Below are 18,782 nucleotides of genomic sequence, written 5' to 3'. Positions count from 1 at the left end.
CAAGATTCTGTTACTATAGCCTAGTCGAATTTGGGAGAGCCAGTTTCCTCATCTGGCCTACCTGAAAGGGACTGACCAACTGAAATCATCTGGATTATTATTTCCTCCCCTGAGATTTGGGAGTGATTGATTGATTGATTGAGGAAAGGAGGTTCCTTTTTATACCGCATCAAATCTGTTTTAGGATTTAGACCGCATTTTGCAACAGGATGCCCGTAATTGGATTTTTTTTGGAATTATAGGAACATGTGCATATTTACACATACCTTTATATAATTATTTTCAATTTGCATAATCCTCTCTGTATGTATGCATGTATGTATGAATTTTTTGGGGGGAAAGGAAAATATAAGTAGACCAATTCTATCACTTCTGGCTGCAGAAGTAGCCCAGATTTACTAAAATGGTGGGAAAACGTAGCAAAAACTGTCTTTCATAGCCTGACTAGGTGGCTCAGTGGCTAAGACACTGAGCTTGTCAATCAGAAAGGTCGGCGGTTCAAATCCTTAGTACATTTGTGCGAGCAGGGGGTTGGACTAGATGACCTCCAAGCTCCCTTCCAATTCTGTTACTGTTACTGTCTTGGTTATTGCGGAAGATCCCAATTGGAAGGGGGCCGAGAGACCCCATCCTCCGCCCCCGACCCTGGACAATCCCAGAAGCGCCTTTCAACTCCCGGCTGTGGAATTTCTCTCCCACTTGAAGTGTGTTTAGAATTGCCACCTGTGGTTGCCCGAAACTTCGGCCCTGATCCTTTAAGGCAGCCAGCGAAGTTGAGCATCTTGGCTTTTTCCCCCTCCCCGACCGTAACCCAGCAAGTCTCCTGTGTGAGCAGGGGGTTGGACTAGATGATCTCCAAGGTCCCTTCCAACTCCGTTACTGTTAAGGTGTGTGCAGAGGGGTGTGTGTGTAAATTGGGGGGGGCATGCTGTTTGGAAAATAGGGAAGGAGCATCACCTGAGGTGGCCTGAAATTATTTATTTTATTTTATTTTATTTATTTATTTTTGTCAAGAACGTATCTGGTAATACGCATAAGCATGGATTGGATACATAAAATAGATACGAAGAGAAGAAACATCAGGACAGGGACGGTAGGCACGCTGGTGCTCTTATGTGCGCCCCTTACAGACCTCTTAGGAATGGGGTGAGGTCAGTGGTGGGATTCAGCCAGTTCGCACCACTTCGGGAGAACCGGTTGTTAACTTTCTGAGCAGTTGGTGAGCTGGTTGTTGGAAGAAATCATTAGGGCAGAGAACCGGTTGTTAAATTATTTCAATCCCACCACTGGGTGAGGTCCACAGTAGACAGTCTTAGGTTAAAAGTTTGGGGGGTTTGGGATGAAACCACAGAGCCAGGTAGTGCATTCCAGGCATTGACCACTCTGTTGCTGAAGTCATATTTTCTGCAATCGAGTGCTGGCGAAGGGAGGGGGGGCTTCATATAAAGGGGGAAAATCCCCCCCCCAGAAACTAAATAATTTCAAGTCCAGCTTTAAAAAAAAACAAAAAACACCTCTCTCTTTCAAGAGCGAGAGAAGTGGGCGGGTGTTCCCCGTGATGGACAGCAGGTTGGGCCAACCAGCCAGCCGGCTGACGACTACCTGTTGGAACCTGCAGGTTCGTCTCGGGCGCTCGCCCCGATTCTCCCAACGCGGAAGCCTCTGCCCGGAACAGAAGGGGCCCCGCAGGGAGGGGCCGAGCCCGGGGCCCGAGGATGGAGCCCGTCTCTCTCTGGACCTCCCAGACGGTGCTGGCTTGGATCCGAGGTAGGGGGGGGGGGGGGACCTTGGCGGTCTTGGCGGGGGAGGGTTAGGGCTCCCTCTCCCCCCCCCAAAGGTGTGTTCCGATGAGACTCGCTCCGTCCCGGCGGCCCCAGGTGAGGGGAAGCCGCCTGCCAGGGCCGGACTCAGGTGCCCCTGCGCGCCTTCCCGCGAAGGGCAAGGTTGGTCCTGCCCAGCTGGGTTCGGGAAGGGAGGCTTGGTGGGGTCCAACAAGCGCAGTTGGTCGTTTCAGGGGTGGATGCGATGCGGGCTGGGGGGGGGGGAAAGGGGCTTTAGCCAAGGATTTGGGGGGGAGGTGACAAGCCCTCGTCTCTCCTCGTTTCTTTTCAACTCCTTAAACACGGTGGTTGTCTCCCTCTCCTCCCTCCCTCTTTCTTTCTCTCTTTCTCCTTCTCTCTTTTTCTCTCTCTCTCTCTTTTCTTTCTTTCTCTCTCTCTCCCTCTTTCTCTCCCTCTCTCCCTCTTTCTCTCTTTCTTTCTCTTTCTTTCTTTCTCTCTTTCTCTCCCTCTCCTCCCTCTCTCTTTCTCTCTTTCTCTCTCCCTCTCCCCCTCTCTCTTTCTCTCTTTCTCTCTCTCTTTTTTCTTTCTCTCTCTCTCTCTCTTTCTCTTCCTCCCCCTCTCCCCCTCTCTTTCTCTCTCTCTCTTTCCTCTCCCCCTCTCTTTCTCTCTCTCTTTCTTTTTACTTTCTCTCTCTCTCTTTCTCTCCCTCCCCCTCTACCCCTCTCTCTTTCTCTCTCTCCCTTTCTCTCTCTCTCTTTCTCTCTCTCTTTCTTTCCTCTCCCTCTCTCTTTGTCTCTCTCTCTCTCCCTTTCTCTCTCTCCCTTTCTCTCTCTCTCTTTCGTTCCTCTTCCCCCCTCTCTTTCTCTTTCTCTCTCCCTCTTTCTTTCTCTCTCTCTCTTGCTCTCTCCCTCTCCCCCTCTTTATCTCTCTCCCTTTCTCTCTCTCTTTCTCTCCCTTCCTCCCTTTCTTTCCTCTCCCACTCTTTCTTTTTCACTCTCTCCCTCTTTCTTTCTCTCTCTCTCTCTTGCTCTCTCCCTCTCCCCCCTCTTTATCTCTCTCCCTTTCTCTCTCTCTTTCTCTCCCTCTCTCTCTCTTTCTTTCCTCTCCCCCTCTCTTTCTCTTTCACTTTCTCTTTCCCTCTTTCTTTCTTTCTCTCTCTCTCCCTCTTGCTCTCTCCCTCTCCCCCCCCCTCAAGAAAGTTAGGGCAGATCCTTCAAAATTAACTTTCTTGGAAGGCATGACTTTAAATCTGCAAGAGAATCAGATTAGATTTAACAGAACATGTGCAGCTCTGAATGGGCCGGCGGATTGCTCATGCTTGCTCTCTTCAGTATTATTCTGTGGACCAGGGTATTATATCCTCCCCTCTCTGACCCCCTACCCCACCCCAATGCCCTTATAATATTGAATTAGGGCTGAGGAGAGTGAGATTCACTCAGCGCTTGGCACCTCTCAACCTACACCACATCGTTGGGAAGGTAAAATAAAAGTCCCTTGAGCATTCAGAGGATGGATATAAACATAACACCTGGGGGTATGTATATGCAGTATGTGTGTATATATGCATTTAGTACTTTGCTTAGATGGCTTTTATATGTCATCTGCCACATTACATTATCCTCTGACACTTTCAGTATACAGTTATTTATGGCCAGTCATTCCTTGCTGTCTTTCAAGGGAAAAAGCTTGTTCTGCCCCACCCTCCCCAAACTCTGCTAATTTAAAACTGCAAATCTTATTTAAATCAGCATCAAATGCATTCAAATGGAGCAGAAACAATGATTAAAAACAATCTCATTGCCTCGGCTAATGATAGAATGAAAACCGTCTCTGAAAAAAGTTGTTCTTATTCCATCCATCAGTCTAAATGCAGGATTTCCCAAGGTTGGCAACTTTTAAGACCTGTGGACTTCAACTCCCAGAATTCCCCAGCCAGCACAGGTCTTAAAGCCACCAATTTTGGGAAACCCCTGATCTAATGGATCTTGATGCTGAGCAGTGAATCGGGCCTTCATGCAACTGTCAGAATTTGGCTCAGTCTTTCAAGTGATGGCAGTGTCTGCAGGGTATGCTCAAAATGGCCACCTTGAGTGCAATCAAAGTTTTTATGGGCACACATAAATGGGAGCTTTAAATAGCAACATCATGGCAATTATCTTGACTTTTTTGACCACACACCCTGTAGAACATTTCTGAGTAGTCTATTGACATTTTCTAGCATAGAAATGACAAATGATGGTAGCAGCCAAAGAAAGGGATTCAACAACTTGCCTCCAGAAGTTATGAATGCTCCAACACTGGAAGCTTTTAAGAAGATGTTGGATAACCATTTGTCTGAAGTGGTGTAGGGTTTCCTGCCTAGGCATGGGGTTGGACTAGAAGACCTCCAAGGTCCCTTCCAACTCTGTTATTCTATTCTATTCTATTCTATTCTATTCTATTCTATTCTATTCTATTCTATTCTATTCTATTCTATTCTATTCTACTCTACTCTACTCTACTCTACTCTACTCTACTCTACTCATGTTTCAATCCTAACTGAAGACACTACCAGTGGATGACCGATGGGTTGGTCAATGTAAGGTCCTCTGGATCTACTCTAATATACCCTACTTCATTTACCTGGGTAGTAGGCTGTATTGCTATTAGCCTTCTCATCTTCTCAACTTTCTCATTTCTCATCTTTTCTCCTATCTTCTCCTATTGATACCTTATGATTTATCACTTGTTGTTTGTATCTTATGATTAATGATTGTAAACTATGATTTATGAGCTACGACCTATCACTTTGTTGTTGTATGCGTGTACACTGAGAGCTTATGTACCGGAGACAAATTCCTTGTATGTCCTATCACATTTGGCGAATATTCCTATTCCTATTCCTATTCCTATTCCTATTCCTATTCCTATTCCTATTCCTATTCCTATTCCTATTCCTATTCCTATGCCAGCTGCCTGCAATTACTGCGAGTTCAAATCTCACCAGGCTCAAGGTTGACTCAGCCTTCCATCCTTCCGAGGTAGGTAAAATGAGGACCCGGATTGTGGAGGCAATAAGCTGACTTTGTATAAAAAAAGAACACCGCTTAGGGGGTGCCGAAAGCCCTACTAAGCAGGTATGTACAAAGTATGAAGGCTATTGAAGCCGCCCTGAGTCTTCGGAGAAGGGCAGCATATAAATCGAACCAATAACTAAATAAATAAATTCCTATTCCTATTCTCAGCCTCATTCCTATCAATCCCATCAGGTCCTCTCTGCTAGATTTGGTGGGGCAAGTAGAAGCAATGATGGCCTTAAAACAACCCCAAGCAATTTTTAAACTGAGAAATAACATTTAAAGAGAAAGGGGGAAATAGTACAGGTAGTTCTCCACTTATAGTATTTGATTAGTGGCTGTTTGAAGTCACAAAGGCACTGAAAGGAGTGACTTTTCACCAGTTTTCACATTTACAACCATTGCAGCATTTCCACGGTCATGTGATCAAAATGTGGACGCTTGGCAACTGGCGTGTATTTATGACAGTTGTACTGTCCTGGGGTCATGTGATCACTATTTGTAACCTTCCCAGCTGGCTTCTGACAACCAAAGTCAGTGGGGGAAAGCCAGGTTCATTTAACAACTGCATGATTCACTTAACCACTGCAGTTAACAACTTTGGCAAAAAGGTTGTAAAATGGGACCCAACTCACTTAGCAACGGTCTTGCTTAGCAGTGGAAATTTTCGGCTCACTTGCGGTTGTAAGTTGAGGACCACCTGTTACTGCAGGGATTGAAGTTGGCCTTTTTTTGAGGCAAAGTGTGTGTGATGATCTAAGCCGGGGGTCTCCAACCTTGGCAACTTTAAGACTTGTGGACTTCAACTCCCAGAATTCCTCAGCCAGGAAAGCAAAAATTCCTTCTCTGCGATTGGGCTGCAAAAATTGAGATAAACAAAGAGAGCCAAGTTGGTATAAAGTAGTGGTTTAAGGCAGGGGTCTCCAACCTTGGCAACTTTAAGACTTGTGGACTTCAAATCCCAGAGTTCTTCAGCCAACTTTGCTTTGCCAGCTTTGCTGGCTGAGGAACTTTGGGAGTTGAAGTCCACAAGTCTTCAAGTTGCCAAGGTTGATCTAAGCTATGGTTCTTCTCAAAGGGTTTGGAGTCTGAACTGGTTTGATGAAATCCAGGAAATCATTTGTTTTGCTTTGCCTCCTCTGTTTAGGTTTGGATCCAGTATTACAAGGTTACCCTGTGGAGACGTGGGAGTTGACCGGGAAGAGGCTGCTCCGGTTATCCTATCGGGATTTGGAGAACCTGGGCGTGAGCTGCATCGGCCATCAAGAGCTCCTCCTGGAAGCTGTGGAGCAGCTTTGCGTTTTGGTGGGTGCCTGCGGAAAACAAATCCCAGCGAACCTTCAATGGACAGCCGATAGCTTTGGTAGAGAATGGGTGAAACATTGCTTTCCTTACAGAATATCTGGGCCAGTGGTGGGTTGCTCCGGGTTCGCCCTGGTTCAGGCAAACTGGTAGCGGCGGTGGCAGGAGGCTCCGCACACCCGTCCAGGCATCATTGAAAACGCTCTGCGCATGCACAGAAGCGCTGTGCGCTCGCTACCGATAGCGAACTGGTAGTGCCGGGATTTGAAATCCACTACTGATCTGGGCCTGTATTCCTCTCTCTAGAACTACGAGCTGACCACCTCCAACCTGAGGACGCTCGCCGAGAAGCTGCAAGGGATCATTCGGACGATCGAGGTCTGCATTCTGAGTCGCAGGAAAGTGAGCACTTATCACGGAGCGGCTGCCGAAAAGTCCAGCTTGGATCTCCTGGCATCTGTGGTGGAGCTGATCAGTGCTGCTAAAGGCCTGTTTTTATGGCTGAACAGGTATTCGCCTATTTGCTTGGATGTTGGGAAGGGTGTGCGTATCCCAGGGCTGCTCTCATCTTGATGAAACATGGGAGGGCAGTGTGTAGTTGCTCATCATTTCCTGCTGCCCTCAATAAACAATCACAGTCCACTTCTTGAAAGTGCCGTTTGCTTTAGTCTCTTGTCGAGTGGGTGGGAGAGGAAACGCAACAGAAAGGCCGAGGTGGGATGCCAGAGAAAGAGAGATCAGGTGGCTCTGTCAATTTTTAGCTATGGCTCTGACCTTTGTTTTTGGAAACCCCACCTGTTACTGACACGTGCCTCTGTAGATCCTTTTCAAGAAAAAGGCAGTTTGTCCCCTCCTGAGATAAATTACGGATTAGAAAAACCTTTCCCAAACCTGAGGTTTCCTGGATGGGTTGGATTGCAAATATGAACGTCCAATCGTATTTCGAAACATCCGAAGAGAATCAGATTAAAAGTGGTTTCATGTGAACCCAATCAAGTTCAAGACTTCCTTCCTTCCTCCCTCCCTCCCTCCCCTTTCTTTCTTTCTTTCTTTCTTTCTTTCTTTCTTTCTTTCTTTCTTTCTTTCTAGTTCAAGCCTCTCTTCCTCCTCTCTCTCTTTCTTTCTTTCTCTCTCTCTCTTTCTTCCTCCCTCCCTCCCTCCCTCCCTTCTTTCCTTCCTTCCTTCTTTCTTTCTAGTTCAAGCCTTCCTCCCTTTCTCCCTTCCCTCCTCTCTTTCTTTCTTTCTTTCTCTTTCTTCCTCCCTCCCTCCCTCCATTCTTTCTCTTTCTTTCTCTTTCTTCCTCCCTCCCTCCCTCCCTCCCTCCCTCTTTCTATCTATCTATCTATCTATCTATCTATCTATCTATCTATCTATCTAGTTCAAGCCTGCCTCCCTCCCTCCCTCCTCTCTTTTTTCTTTCTCACTCTCTCTCTCTTTCTTTCTTTCTCCCTCCCTTCTCCCTTTCCTTCCTTCCTTCCTTCCTTCCTTTCTTTCTAGTTCAAGCCTTCCTCCCTCTCTCCCTTCCCTCCTCTCTTTCTTTCTCTTTCTCTCTCTCTTTCTGCCTCCCTCCCTCCCCTTCCTTCCTTCCTTCCTTCCTTCCCTCCCTCCCTCCCTCCCTCCCTCCCTCCCTCCCTCCCTCCCTCCCTCCCTCCCTCCCTCCTTCCTTCCTTCCTTCCTTCCTTCCTTCCTTCCTTCCTTCCTTTCTTTCTTTCTTTCTTTCTTTCTTTCTTTCTTTCTTTCTTTCCTTCCTTCCTTCCTTCCTTCCTTCCACCAGTACCTGTCTGGCACCGGCAGAAAAACACTGATAAATTGTCAAAATACTGTATATTGATTGAGGTTAGCACCTGGCCTTTATTACACTTGACATAGTTTAGTTCAACTGAAGTCAAGAAGGCTGTTTATTGCTTTGCTTTTACTGTATGAGGGTGCCTACTCTGAATTTGAGTGCCCTAGAAATGTAGTTGTTTTAGGCTGACCTGTGAAGTGAATCAGTGCAGGTGAATAGGAGTCTTCCTGCTTTAAAAAAAACACGCAAACAGAAAGAACTTTTAGCCATGTCCACTTCCTCCACCTGGCCTCTAGTAGTTTGCCTGTACAACAGAATCTAACCGGGAGCTTACAAGTCTACTCTTGCAGGTATCTCTTCTCCCACCTGCATGATTATTCAGCCAGCCGAGACATCATCTGGCTTTGTGGTGATCTGGCAGAGACCGTGCAGAAGGTAGGTAGTAGTGGGTAGCACTTTGGTCAGGGAAGAATTTTACAGCACAGGGATGGGTTATACCCACCCTGCAAATTAGTTGGAACAAGAGCATTTTAAGAAAAATCTATTTTTCCTGAATAAATGGTTGTATGGATGGTTAAGTATTTCTATGTTGTGTGGCTAATGGGGTAATTTGCTTTATTCTGTGATGGTATTCATATACTATATTAACATTTGTAAGGATATAATCTGTAGGTATTCTTACAGGTTAAATGTGTTGAAAGAGGAAACAATAATCATGTTGCATGTCTTGGAAACTGTTGGACAGTATATTTCCTCCACCTGTTGTATAACTAGATAAAACTAGATAAAATTATCTAGTTATCAACAGATGGAACCCAACTAAATGCTCTTTGGGAAAAGAGACATCCAGGGGATCCTGTTTCACTGATCTATGCCTCCCAGCAACTGGGAGAGTTAAAAGAGCCGAGGTGGCGCAGTGGTTAGGGTGCAGTACTGCAGCTACTTGCTAGTTCAGCAGATCAGCGGATCAAATCTCACCGGCTCAAGGTTGACTCAGCCTTCCATCCTTCCGAGATGGGTAAAATGAGGACCCAGATTATTGGGGGCAATATGCTATTTAGTATACTGTCTTTGGTGTAAGCCGCCCAGAGTCCTCGGAGAGTGGGCAGCATAGAAATATGACTAATAAATTAATAAATAAAATAAATAAACTCTCATCCTTAAGAAAGCTGGCGGGTGCTGTTGGGAATGATAGTTGAGCAAGATGTGATTGGCTTATGACCCACCGGCTCATAGGAAAGCTAGAGAAGATGGTGAAGGCATTTATTCTGGGAGGTGATGACAATCTATCCATGCCTGAGATTTAATGTTGGCTAACTGAAAACGAGAGTAGAGAAGCTGAACTTGAGTGAACTGACAGAAATGGCAGCTGACCAGGAAGGGTGGGAGGAATAAACAGGAGAAGGAGTAAACAAAGTTGGAACGGGGGGGGGGGGACTGGTCAGTTGTCTTTTATAGAAGTCATCCTGTGACTCACACTTTGGGATCGGAGGCAGGGCTGGGTGCTGGAGTTCTCAGATGTTCCTGTTAAAAGGGAAACAAACGGGCTGAAAGTTACAACCTGTTTAGGAGAGAGAACTACAAATTAAGGTAGGTTCTTCAGTAGTCATTCTAAGAATAGCCATTGGGTGTTTTCCTACCACCTCGCTTTCCTTATATATGTATCTCTGTGTGTATGTCTTGTTCTTGCATGGAATCTGTGGAATTTGCTGGGGAGGTTTCACAATAGATAGTTATGCTGGAAATGACATTTAAGAGTTTATTAGATTTCTATATCGCCCTTCTCCCAAAGGACTCAGGGCGGTGTACACCCATATTAAAACACATAGATTTATAAAATTTAAAACCAATTAAAATCGAATATAAAATTTGGCCGCAAATTAAAACATACATACATTTTAAAAATTCATACTAGGCCAGTCCGGCTTGCTGAAACAGAATAATAATAATAATAATAATAATAATAATAATAATAATAATAATAACAACAACAACAACAACAACAACAACAACAACAACAATAATAATAATAATAATAATAATAATAATAATTTTATTTCTATATTTCTTAAGGGTCTTAAGGGCGCGGCAAAAAGTACGCAGGTCGGGGAGCATACGAACCTCTAGGGGCAGCTCATTCCAGAGGGCTGGTGCCCCCATAGAGAAGGCTCTCCCCCTGGGTGTCACCAGTTAGCATTGTTTGGCCGACGGCACCCTGAGGAGTCCCTCTCTGTGGGAGCGTATTGGCCGGTGGGAGGTTGTTGCTGGCAGAAGGCGGTCTCGTATATACCCAGGTCCTAAGCCATTTATTTAACCAAAGCATGAGAAAGGATAGGAGGGTGCATAGAAGAATCGCCCCAATGCAGGACAATGTGTAGATTTAAATGGGCAGTGGGGGAAGGGGAGGGGAGAAACAGGAAGCTTGCCCAGTTTCACCTGAAGATGCAGAGATTAAATTTGAGATAACATTGTACGAATCTTAAGCACAATTTCTGTATCTCCCTGTCTTTAGGAAGGAAGCTGTTTTCGACTAGTTTTTTTTACTGCTCTGTTTTAGTCACCTTCTGCATCCTTGGCAGTTTCTAGATTAGTGAGACTTCTAGAGTTGATATCTACGTATCTTGGTTTCCTCAGATGTTATCTTTAGTGAAGCGTGCAAACCAGCATTTGCATTGCCTGCACTGGATGAGGAGAGTACATCTTTTTCATTCTGTCCTGGCTACTTTTTTACAATTGAGAGCGTTTTAACAAACTGCATCACTCTTTGATTTAGTGGCGGCAGTGCCTCAGATAGAAAGTCCTTACAGAGAGTGGTAAGGACAGCGGAGAAGATTATAGGAAGTTCGCTTCCCATCATTCAGGATATTGCTTCTAAGCACTATGTGCTTAGAGCTCAAAGAATCGTTAGGGACCCCACCCACCCACCCCATGGTCTGCTTCTGTTGCTGCCCTCTGGGAGGAGGTTTCGAAGTATCTATAGCAGGATTACTAGATTTTGTAACAGCTTTATTTCTTCATACATCTTATAAATTCTCAGGATTCTTTCCCTTCCCCCCCCCCCGTCATGTATAGTCATACATCCGAACTAGACTGTGATATTTCTCTGTGTCATATGTGTGTGTGTGGGGGGGGGGGTATATGCATAATGGTTATCTTTTGAGAACAGAATGCAAGAAAATTTCATTTTAATCTATGCTTATTAGTGTACATTTAAAATGACAAGTTTCATTCTATTCTATTCTATTCTATTCTATTCTATTCTATTCTATTCTATTCTATTCTATTCTATTCTATTCTATTCTATTCTTTTTCTACATGTCTAGAAGTTGCCATAGTTAGGAAACTTTTGTTCAATATTATTGGCACTATCAATAACTTGATGGGAATCTTTTCTAGTTCCGCTTCTTTTTTTTTTTCACCATTCAATCGGAGACTGCCTGGATAAGCCCCTGCCATTTTCTTGGCAAGGTTTTTCAGAAATGGTTTGTCATTACCTCCTTCCTGGGGCTGAGAATGTGTGACTGATCCAAAGCCACCCACCTGACTTTGTGCCTAAGGCAGGACTAGAACTCACCATCTTCTGGTTGGTAGTCTGGTGCCTTAACCACTGCACCAAGCTGGCTCTATACTGTATGCTAAATATCTTTTATGTGTAAAGTACTCTACCGTGAGCTGAAAAAGAGGTGAAATCTTATACCCTGTGTCAGGGGTGGGTTCTACTTACTTTACTACCGGCTCGCAAAGGGACCGCGTGCGTGTGTGCGCTTCTGTGCATGCGCAAAAACTTTTTGATGACATCCAGGTCGGTGGGCGGAGCCTCCTGCCAGTTTTACTACCAGTTCTTGCGAACCGGTCCAAACCAGGGGCAATCCACCACTGCCCTATTTCCCCCAAAATAAGACATCCCTTGATAATAAGCCCAATCGGGCTTTTGAGCACATGGCAATAAGGCAAAGTGCTTATTTCAGGGTTCAAAAAAATATAAGGGTCTTATTTTTGGGGAAACACAGTATCATTTTATGCTGTTAAGTATGGTAACTAACATACTGAGGTAATAAGCCATTCAGGCTCCAACATTCTTCCCAATGTTATTTCCTTTCAAATTTTTTCTCCCCTTCCTCCTCCTCCTCCAGATTCTTGTTATACAACCCCTATTAGAATTCTGAAATTGACTGGGAATAATGGAAATTGACTCCAATAGTGTTGTTTAAATTGTGAAATTGATAGAAAAATAGCAAGAAGGTCAATGGGAGGGGCACTGCCTTAAAAAGAAGGGCAACAAAGATGATTAGGGGACTGGAGGCTAAAACATTTGAAGAACTGGCTATTGGGTACGTCTAGTCTAATAAAAAGAAGAACTGGGGTGGCATGATAGCAGTCTTCCAATATCTAAGGGGCTGCCACAAAGAAGGAGTCAACCTATTCTCCAAAGCATCTGAAGGCAGAAAGAGAAGCAATGGATAGAAACTAATCAAGGAGAAGACCAACCTAGAAATAAGGAGAAATTTCCTGACAGAACAATTAATCAGGCTTGCCTTCAGACCAGTGGTGGGTTGCTCCCGGTTTGCACCGGTTCGCAAGAACCGGTAGTAAAAATTTGTAGTAGTTCGGAGAACCGGTAATAACATTGGCTGGCCACGCCCTGAACCAGTCCCTGGTCCGAAGGGGAAGGGTTCAACCGAAGAGGTTGTAGGAAAAAAAATGCCTTTAAAAGCCTCTGGTGATCCCAGCTGAGTTGCCTGATCGTCAGAGGCTTTTAAAAGCATTTTTTTCTGCAACCTCTTAAGGTTGTAGAAAAAATGCTTTTAAAAGTAAAAAAAAAAAAAAGTTGGCCACACCCACCCAGTCACATTACCCCCCACCAAGCCATGCCCATAAAATAAGCCATGCCCACAGAACCAATAGTAAAATATTTTAGAACCCACCCCTGCTTCAGACGTTGTGGGTGCTCCATCATTGGAGCTTTTTAAGAAGAGATTGGACAACCATTTGTCTGAAATGGTATAGGGTCTCCTGCTTGAGGAGGGGATTGGACTAGAAAACCTCTAAAGTCCCTTCCATCTCTGTTGTTTACTCTGAACAGGCAAAAGCTAAGTTTAAAAAATTGCTCAAATGTATGATATTAGCTGATCAAGATTGGGCTAAAAAACAAGTAAGTTCAAAACTTGAACTTGCGGTGCTCCTAGATGCCAAAACGTTGCCACCTTTTAGAATTTCCTGTATCTTCCATGATTGATTGGTGGGATTGTTGTTGAGAGTTATTTGCCTTTATTTAAATAAAGGCATTAAGTGGAAAAGAGAGCAATAACAACAAGATTAAGAGCTGCTCATACATATACAGTAGATACATGAATAAGTTGCTTCCAGACATAGATTATGCATGGATGACCTTGATGAATTATTGGCCATCCTTTATTAAAACAGTTTTGTAAAACTTCATATACATATTTCCCATAGTTATAAGATGCACGCCTCCTGTTCTTAAGCTGATAAAGTGACCATTTTAAGATTAAACCCCATTCCTAGTTGACTCTGTTTAAAGCTTTGGCCAATGCATGGGTCTCCAAATTCCACGCCACTCTGAATAGGAATCGCCATGAATCCAATTAGGAGGAGGATTGGAATGCCATCTGAATTTCTGTGAATTCATCATACCTTTGGTCTTGGTGAAATGTTGTCTAGTTCAACTAGAAAGGTGGTCTAGTTTGAATCAACAATCCTAGCTTCTATTAATATACCTTTCTTTGCATTTGTCCTTATAGGAGTGCACTGTATCTGAAAGAGAGGACCGAATTTTACTGATTGTAAGTAGTGAAAAGATCTGGGTTCCCACCACAGTGTTGAAACTACAAATTCCCCAACCTTCTATGGATCAATAGCCATATGATTGCCTTATATACAGAATCTTAAGGGACGGGGTGACTCGGTGGCTAAGACGCCAAGCTTGTCGATCGAGAGGTCGGCAGTTCAGTGGTTCAAATCCCTAGTGCCGCGTAACAGGGTGAGCTCCCGTTACTTGTCCCAGTTTCTGCCAATCTGGCCGTTCGAAAGCACGTAAAGAATGCAAGTAGAAAAATAGGGATTATCTTTGGTAGGAAGGTAACAGCGTTCCGTACGTCTTTGGCATTTAGTCATGCTGGCCACATGACCACAGAGATGTCTTCGGACAGCGCTGGCTCTTCAGCTTTGAAACGGAGATGAGCTCCGCCCCCTAGAGTCGGGAACGACTAGCACATATGTGCGAGGGGAACCTTTACCTTTTACAGAATCTTAAATGGGTTCATCTGAAAAGTCAGTGGTGGAGATGCAGGTATCTTCCTAACTCCTCCTCTTCTCCAATTAGCACACAAAAAAAGAAACTTGGGGGATTAGACCAAGGATAATCTAGACCTCTAGGCTAGACCATCTGGTCAGCCAGATGTCTATTGGAAATACTTTATTGCCCTACATCCATCCCCAGGCAGGCATGGGCAAATTCTGAAGGATAAGGGCCAAAACTATGCCTCTTGATCTAATGGGAGGGGGTGTCATAAGAAGTTGTCCTAAGGGGTTGTAGAATGGGTTTTAATTTGGGGCCAATTTTAAAACCACACACAGTACTGGGATTGCTGTGAACCACAAATGGTGTAACCAAAGCCTTCTAGTAGGTAACCATCACCGTATCTTTAATGGGGAAACATTGTTTATTTCTACATAAGTACATACTTTATTTATTTATTTATTTATTTATTTTAATTTGTATACCGCCCTTCTCCAGCAGGACTCAGGGCGGTGAACAGCCAGAATAAAACAGAACATACAAAATTTAAAAACAGTTTAAAATAATTAAATGTTTTTGGCTGCAATTTAAAACAAACCCAATTAAAATCAATTAAAATTAACCAAAACTATGGGATCAAGCCAACCCGGCTAGGTGAAATAAATAAGTTTTCAGGGCCCGACGAAAAGTCCAGAGGTCTGATATTATACATATCTCTGGGGGGAGGTTGTTCCAAAGGGCGGGCGCCGCCACAGAGAAGGCTCTCCCCCTGGGGGTCGCCAGCCGACACTGTTTGGCGGATGGCACCCTGAGGAGGCCCTCTCTGTGCGAGCGTACTGGCCAGTGGGAGGCTATTGGTGGCAGAAGGCGGTCTCGTAAATACCCGGCCCTAAGCCATGGAACGCTTTAAAGGTGGTCACCAACACCTTGAAGCGTACCCGGAAGACCACCGGGAGCCAGTGCAGCTCACGCAGGAGAGGTGTCACATGGGAGCGCCCCGTTGCTCCCATAATCCCCCGCGCGGCTGCATTCTAGACCAGCTGGAGCCTCCGGGTGCACCCCAGGGGGAGCCCCATGTAGAGAGCATTAGATTTCTTTTTGACTGTTTCCTAAGTGATCTGAAAAAATCTGCAGAAGGTCTGTATAAATAACGCAGTAGTGGTGAAATCTTTCCCGGTTTGCCACCAGATTGCTGCCCGCACATGTGGTGCGTGCCAAACATCTGCATGCACACGCATGCGCAGTGTGCACCAAATGCATGCAGTGCATGCCAAATGCACATTGCATGTGCGTGCATGCATAGTACGCTCCAAACATGCGCTGCACACGGAAAAAGTCTTGGGAAGGTATAAAACAGCGAGGGGGGGGGGGAACAGCTGTGCCACGTAATTTAGATTCACTAGAAAGCAGGATTTCCTGCTTTCTATCAATTTTAAATTGTGCGGCACAGCTGATCGTCGGAAATACCGGTTTCGACCAACTGGTAGCTTTTATCACTACCGGTTCGCCTGAACCGGTGCGAACCGGTAGGATTTCACCACTGACTTAGTAGCATTTGCCCAGTTGTAGCTGAGCTCATTTCCCAGGTCCATGGTTTATATGTTGGGGCTCCTTGGATCTCACTTGTTCTTAGAGGGGTCAATCTTGAGGACACCACTGTACAGGGCAGCTCAAGCCATGCTTCCCCAGAGCTTTTGCCTTTATACTCTGCAGGGAAGACATATTTCTGGAATCTGTGAGCATATTTTACACTGCAGCCCAGCAAACCACCTGGATCAAACAGCCGTCTTGGAAAGGGTGGAACTTGAGCCTGCAGGTCCAGAAGATAATTTGGTGAGTCTGGTACTGTCAGTACTACAGCTCTTCTGGATAAAAAGAGTGGAAGTCACTCCACCAACTTAATACTGTACCAGTTCTTGACTACAAATATCCCTTTCCTCTCTTTTGGGTACTCATTAGGGATCTTAGCAAGGTTTTTGGGTATGATCTAAACCAGTGTTTCTCAACCTTGGTAGCTTGAAGATGGGTGGACTTCAACTCCCAGATTCTGGGAGTTGAAGTCCACCCATCTTCAAGCTACCAAGGTTGAGAAACACTGATCTAAACCATTAGTGAGCAGAGGCACACTGTCTTCTGACCTTTTCACACATATTTTCCTCTCCATGTGATTTAGTCAGTTCTATACAAATCTTGTATGATAAATAAGGTTTGCCTGGCAGATCTAAAAGATCTAAAAGGGTTTGGACCACACTGGTATTCTTGTACTCTCCCACAGCAAAGAGAGAGGTCTGAGATATCTTTGGGGAATCTGATGTTTTGAAGAAGTGTCTAAAATGTCTGAAGAGGGAAAACATAAAGGGAGAGAAAGGAAGAGCCAAAATAGCCGGAGTGTGCTCAGGGGACATGGGATGCTGAAGGACCATTGCCAGAGCAGATGAAGAATGGGGTTTAGTTTAGTTTAGTTTAGTTTAGTTTATTGTCATTGCACACGGTACAACTAAATTAAATGCCGTCTTCAGTGTACATTATAACTATAAAAATAAAATCACAAACATACATCCTTTACATTCTATGTAATTGAAATTGAAAACCCAATATTGCACTATACCGTAGAATTCAATATGGTTATTGCCCTGGGATAGAAGCTGTTTTTCAGCCTATTTTTCCTTGTTTTTATTGTCCTGTACCGTCTGCCAGATGGTAATAGTTAAAAAAAAAAAAAAGGGTGCCCAGGATGAGATGGATCTTTAAGAATGTTTTGAACTTTCTTAAGGCAGTGGGAGCTATAAAGCTCTTCCAAAGAGGGGAGAGAGCAACCAATGAGCCTCTGGGCAATGACGTTGACCCTCTGGAGTGGTGTCTTATCTGCCACTGTGCAATTGGCAAACCATGCACAGGTGCAGTAAGTGAAGGAGAGAAGAGTTTAGCATGGAGGAGTTGGCCTCCTGAAGAACTTCATGTTGTAACGTCTTGTTCCAGGTCCCATCATGTGATAGATACCATGAGAACTTATACAGATACCTTTATGGAGTCATTCTTCCAGGGGTTTCAGAAAAGGGCCCCTTTATCAGTCTTATCTTGCTATGGTTGGAACAGGAATTTCCCCCATGTACCACACAAGCTTGACCTGTATCAGACTCCCAACATCTATCATTCTCAACTATGCAGCTAATCTCTATGTGGACATCCCCTCATTTATTTTAGGGTCCTTTGCTAAAAAGAACCATGATTAATACCCCAGCTTTGGCTTGTCCATTCCTGGATAGTTTTTCTATATGTAGTTTATAATTATAATTCTATATAACTACTGTATACATATATAAAATGATCCAGGAATTAACAACCCCAAACTGGGACATACATATGGCCCATGTCACAGTTGTTTACATATGAAATTGCCTTCCACTGGGTTGGTCCATCTTGGCTAGTTTTGCATCATCTGGCATTCCTCAACCTGGATGTTTTGGACTTCCTTCAAATGTTTTGTACCTCCTACCCTCCACAGCAAGTTTGGGGATTGGCTGGAGATGAATGCGGTCAAATTATCTGAAGGGTGGTGCATTAGGAAAGGCTGATCGCCTTCGATGAGCCATTGCTATCCAGTGACTCGACAGGAACTGAACGTACAAGCAAGCGAGGCAGCTGTCTCTTGCGGAGCCAGAGTTGAGCTGATAAGCATGTCTCCTAAATCTTTTCTCTGCAGGGCCTAGAGATTAAGTCCTTGCCCTCCTGTCTCCATTTGATATCGGGGACTGCCCGAGAGGTGAGTGTACGGTGGGAGTGGGTTCAGTTCATAGCTCTGCCTCTCCCCCTCCGAGGCAACATTCCCAAGATTAGCAGGCAGGGTCACCGTAACTCCAGCCTTTAAAACAGACCCTCCTCTGCAACAGGCCAGTTCATCTTTTTTTTTTTCAAACCGTTGCCTGTGAAAATGTGGCTCTAATCCAATTGTCATTATTGCTTCTCCCCCCCCCCCCTCCATGGGGATTCTGCATCATACTTGGCTAATTACCATTTATCCCTTCCCCTCCTCTCCCTGGCACAACTGCCTCCTTCGTTCCCTTGCATTCTTTATTGAGTAGAATTAACCAAAAGGTCAAACTTGAAGTTAATACTTAATCCCCTGGGCAGGAATCTTTCCTCCTCCACCCCCGAGAGTTTTGACTTTTCCTGTCCAAAAAAGTTTCTTGCTACAATTATACAAACCGTGAGACTGTCCGTACTGCCTTTTCAGCCCTTTCCCTCCAAAGGCAGTCTTGTCCTTGAGGGTCTTCTGTTTTTCTTTTCCCTTCCAGATTCCTGTTGACCAGTACAGCAAGGTCTTCCCAGGCGATGAAATAGTCCAAGTCAATGACCAGGTGGTGGTAAGTCAAGTCTTCTTCTCTGCTTGGTTCCTGGGGCAGGATGTACTATGGTGCTGAGCTACCTTATAAGGGAGAGATTAACTTGAATGGGGCAGTCCTTCATTATCACTTGCCTTAATTTTTATGCTGCGTGAAGTTGCTTTGCTGGATGATGGGGAGATCCTTTATGGCCAAGAAAAGCATCTCTTCCCTACTTCTCTTCTTAAAAACTTCCAGGGTTGGAGCATTCACAAC

At 44.6% G+C, this 18,782-nt stretch overlaps 1 protein-coding gene across 1 annotated transcript in view; it reads left to right on the top strand.

The window, feature by feature from the left end:
- The first annotated feature begins 1,667 nt into the window (after window positions 1-1,667).
- CNKSR1 (connector enhancer of kinase suppressor of Ras 1) overlaps window positions 1,668-18,782 on the top strand; it is a 37,209-nt gene continuing 20,094 nt past the window's right edge. The window contains 9 exon segments of the mRNA XM_070949301.1: window positions 1,668-1,767; window positions 5,985-6,142; window positions 6,446-6,648; window positions 8,276-8,360; window positions 9,384-9,515; window positions 13,688-13,729; window positions 15,898-16,017; window positions 17,888-17,947; window positions 18,480-18,548. Coding sequence (XP_070805402.1) covers window positions 1,716-1,767; window positions 5,985-6,142; window positions 6,446-6,648; window positions 8,276-8,360; window positions 9,384-9,515; window positions 13,688-13,729; window positions 15,898-16,017; window positions 17,888-17,947; window positions 18,480-18,548 — 921 coding nt within the window. The 5' untranslated portion in view covers window positions 1,668-1,715.

The sequence above is a fragment of the Pituophis catenifer genome, unplaced genomic scaffold (genome assembly GCF_029215685.1).
Source record: "Pituophis catenifer annectens isolate HBS135680 unplaced genomic scaffold, rPitCat1.0.hap2 SCAF_9, whole genome shotgun sequence".
Lineage (NCBI taxonomy): Eukaryota > Metazoa > Chordata > Lepidosauria > Squamata > Colubridae > Pituophis > Pituophis catenifer.
Note: the sequence above shows the minus strand (reverse complement) of the source record. Positions and strands in the feature narration are given on the sequence as shown.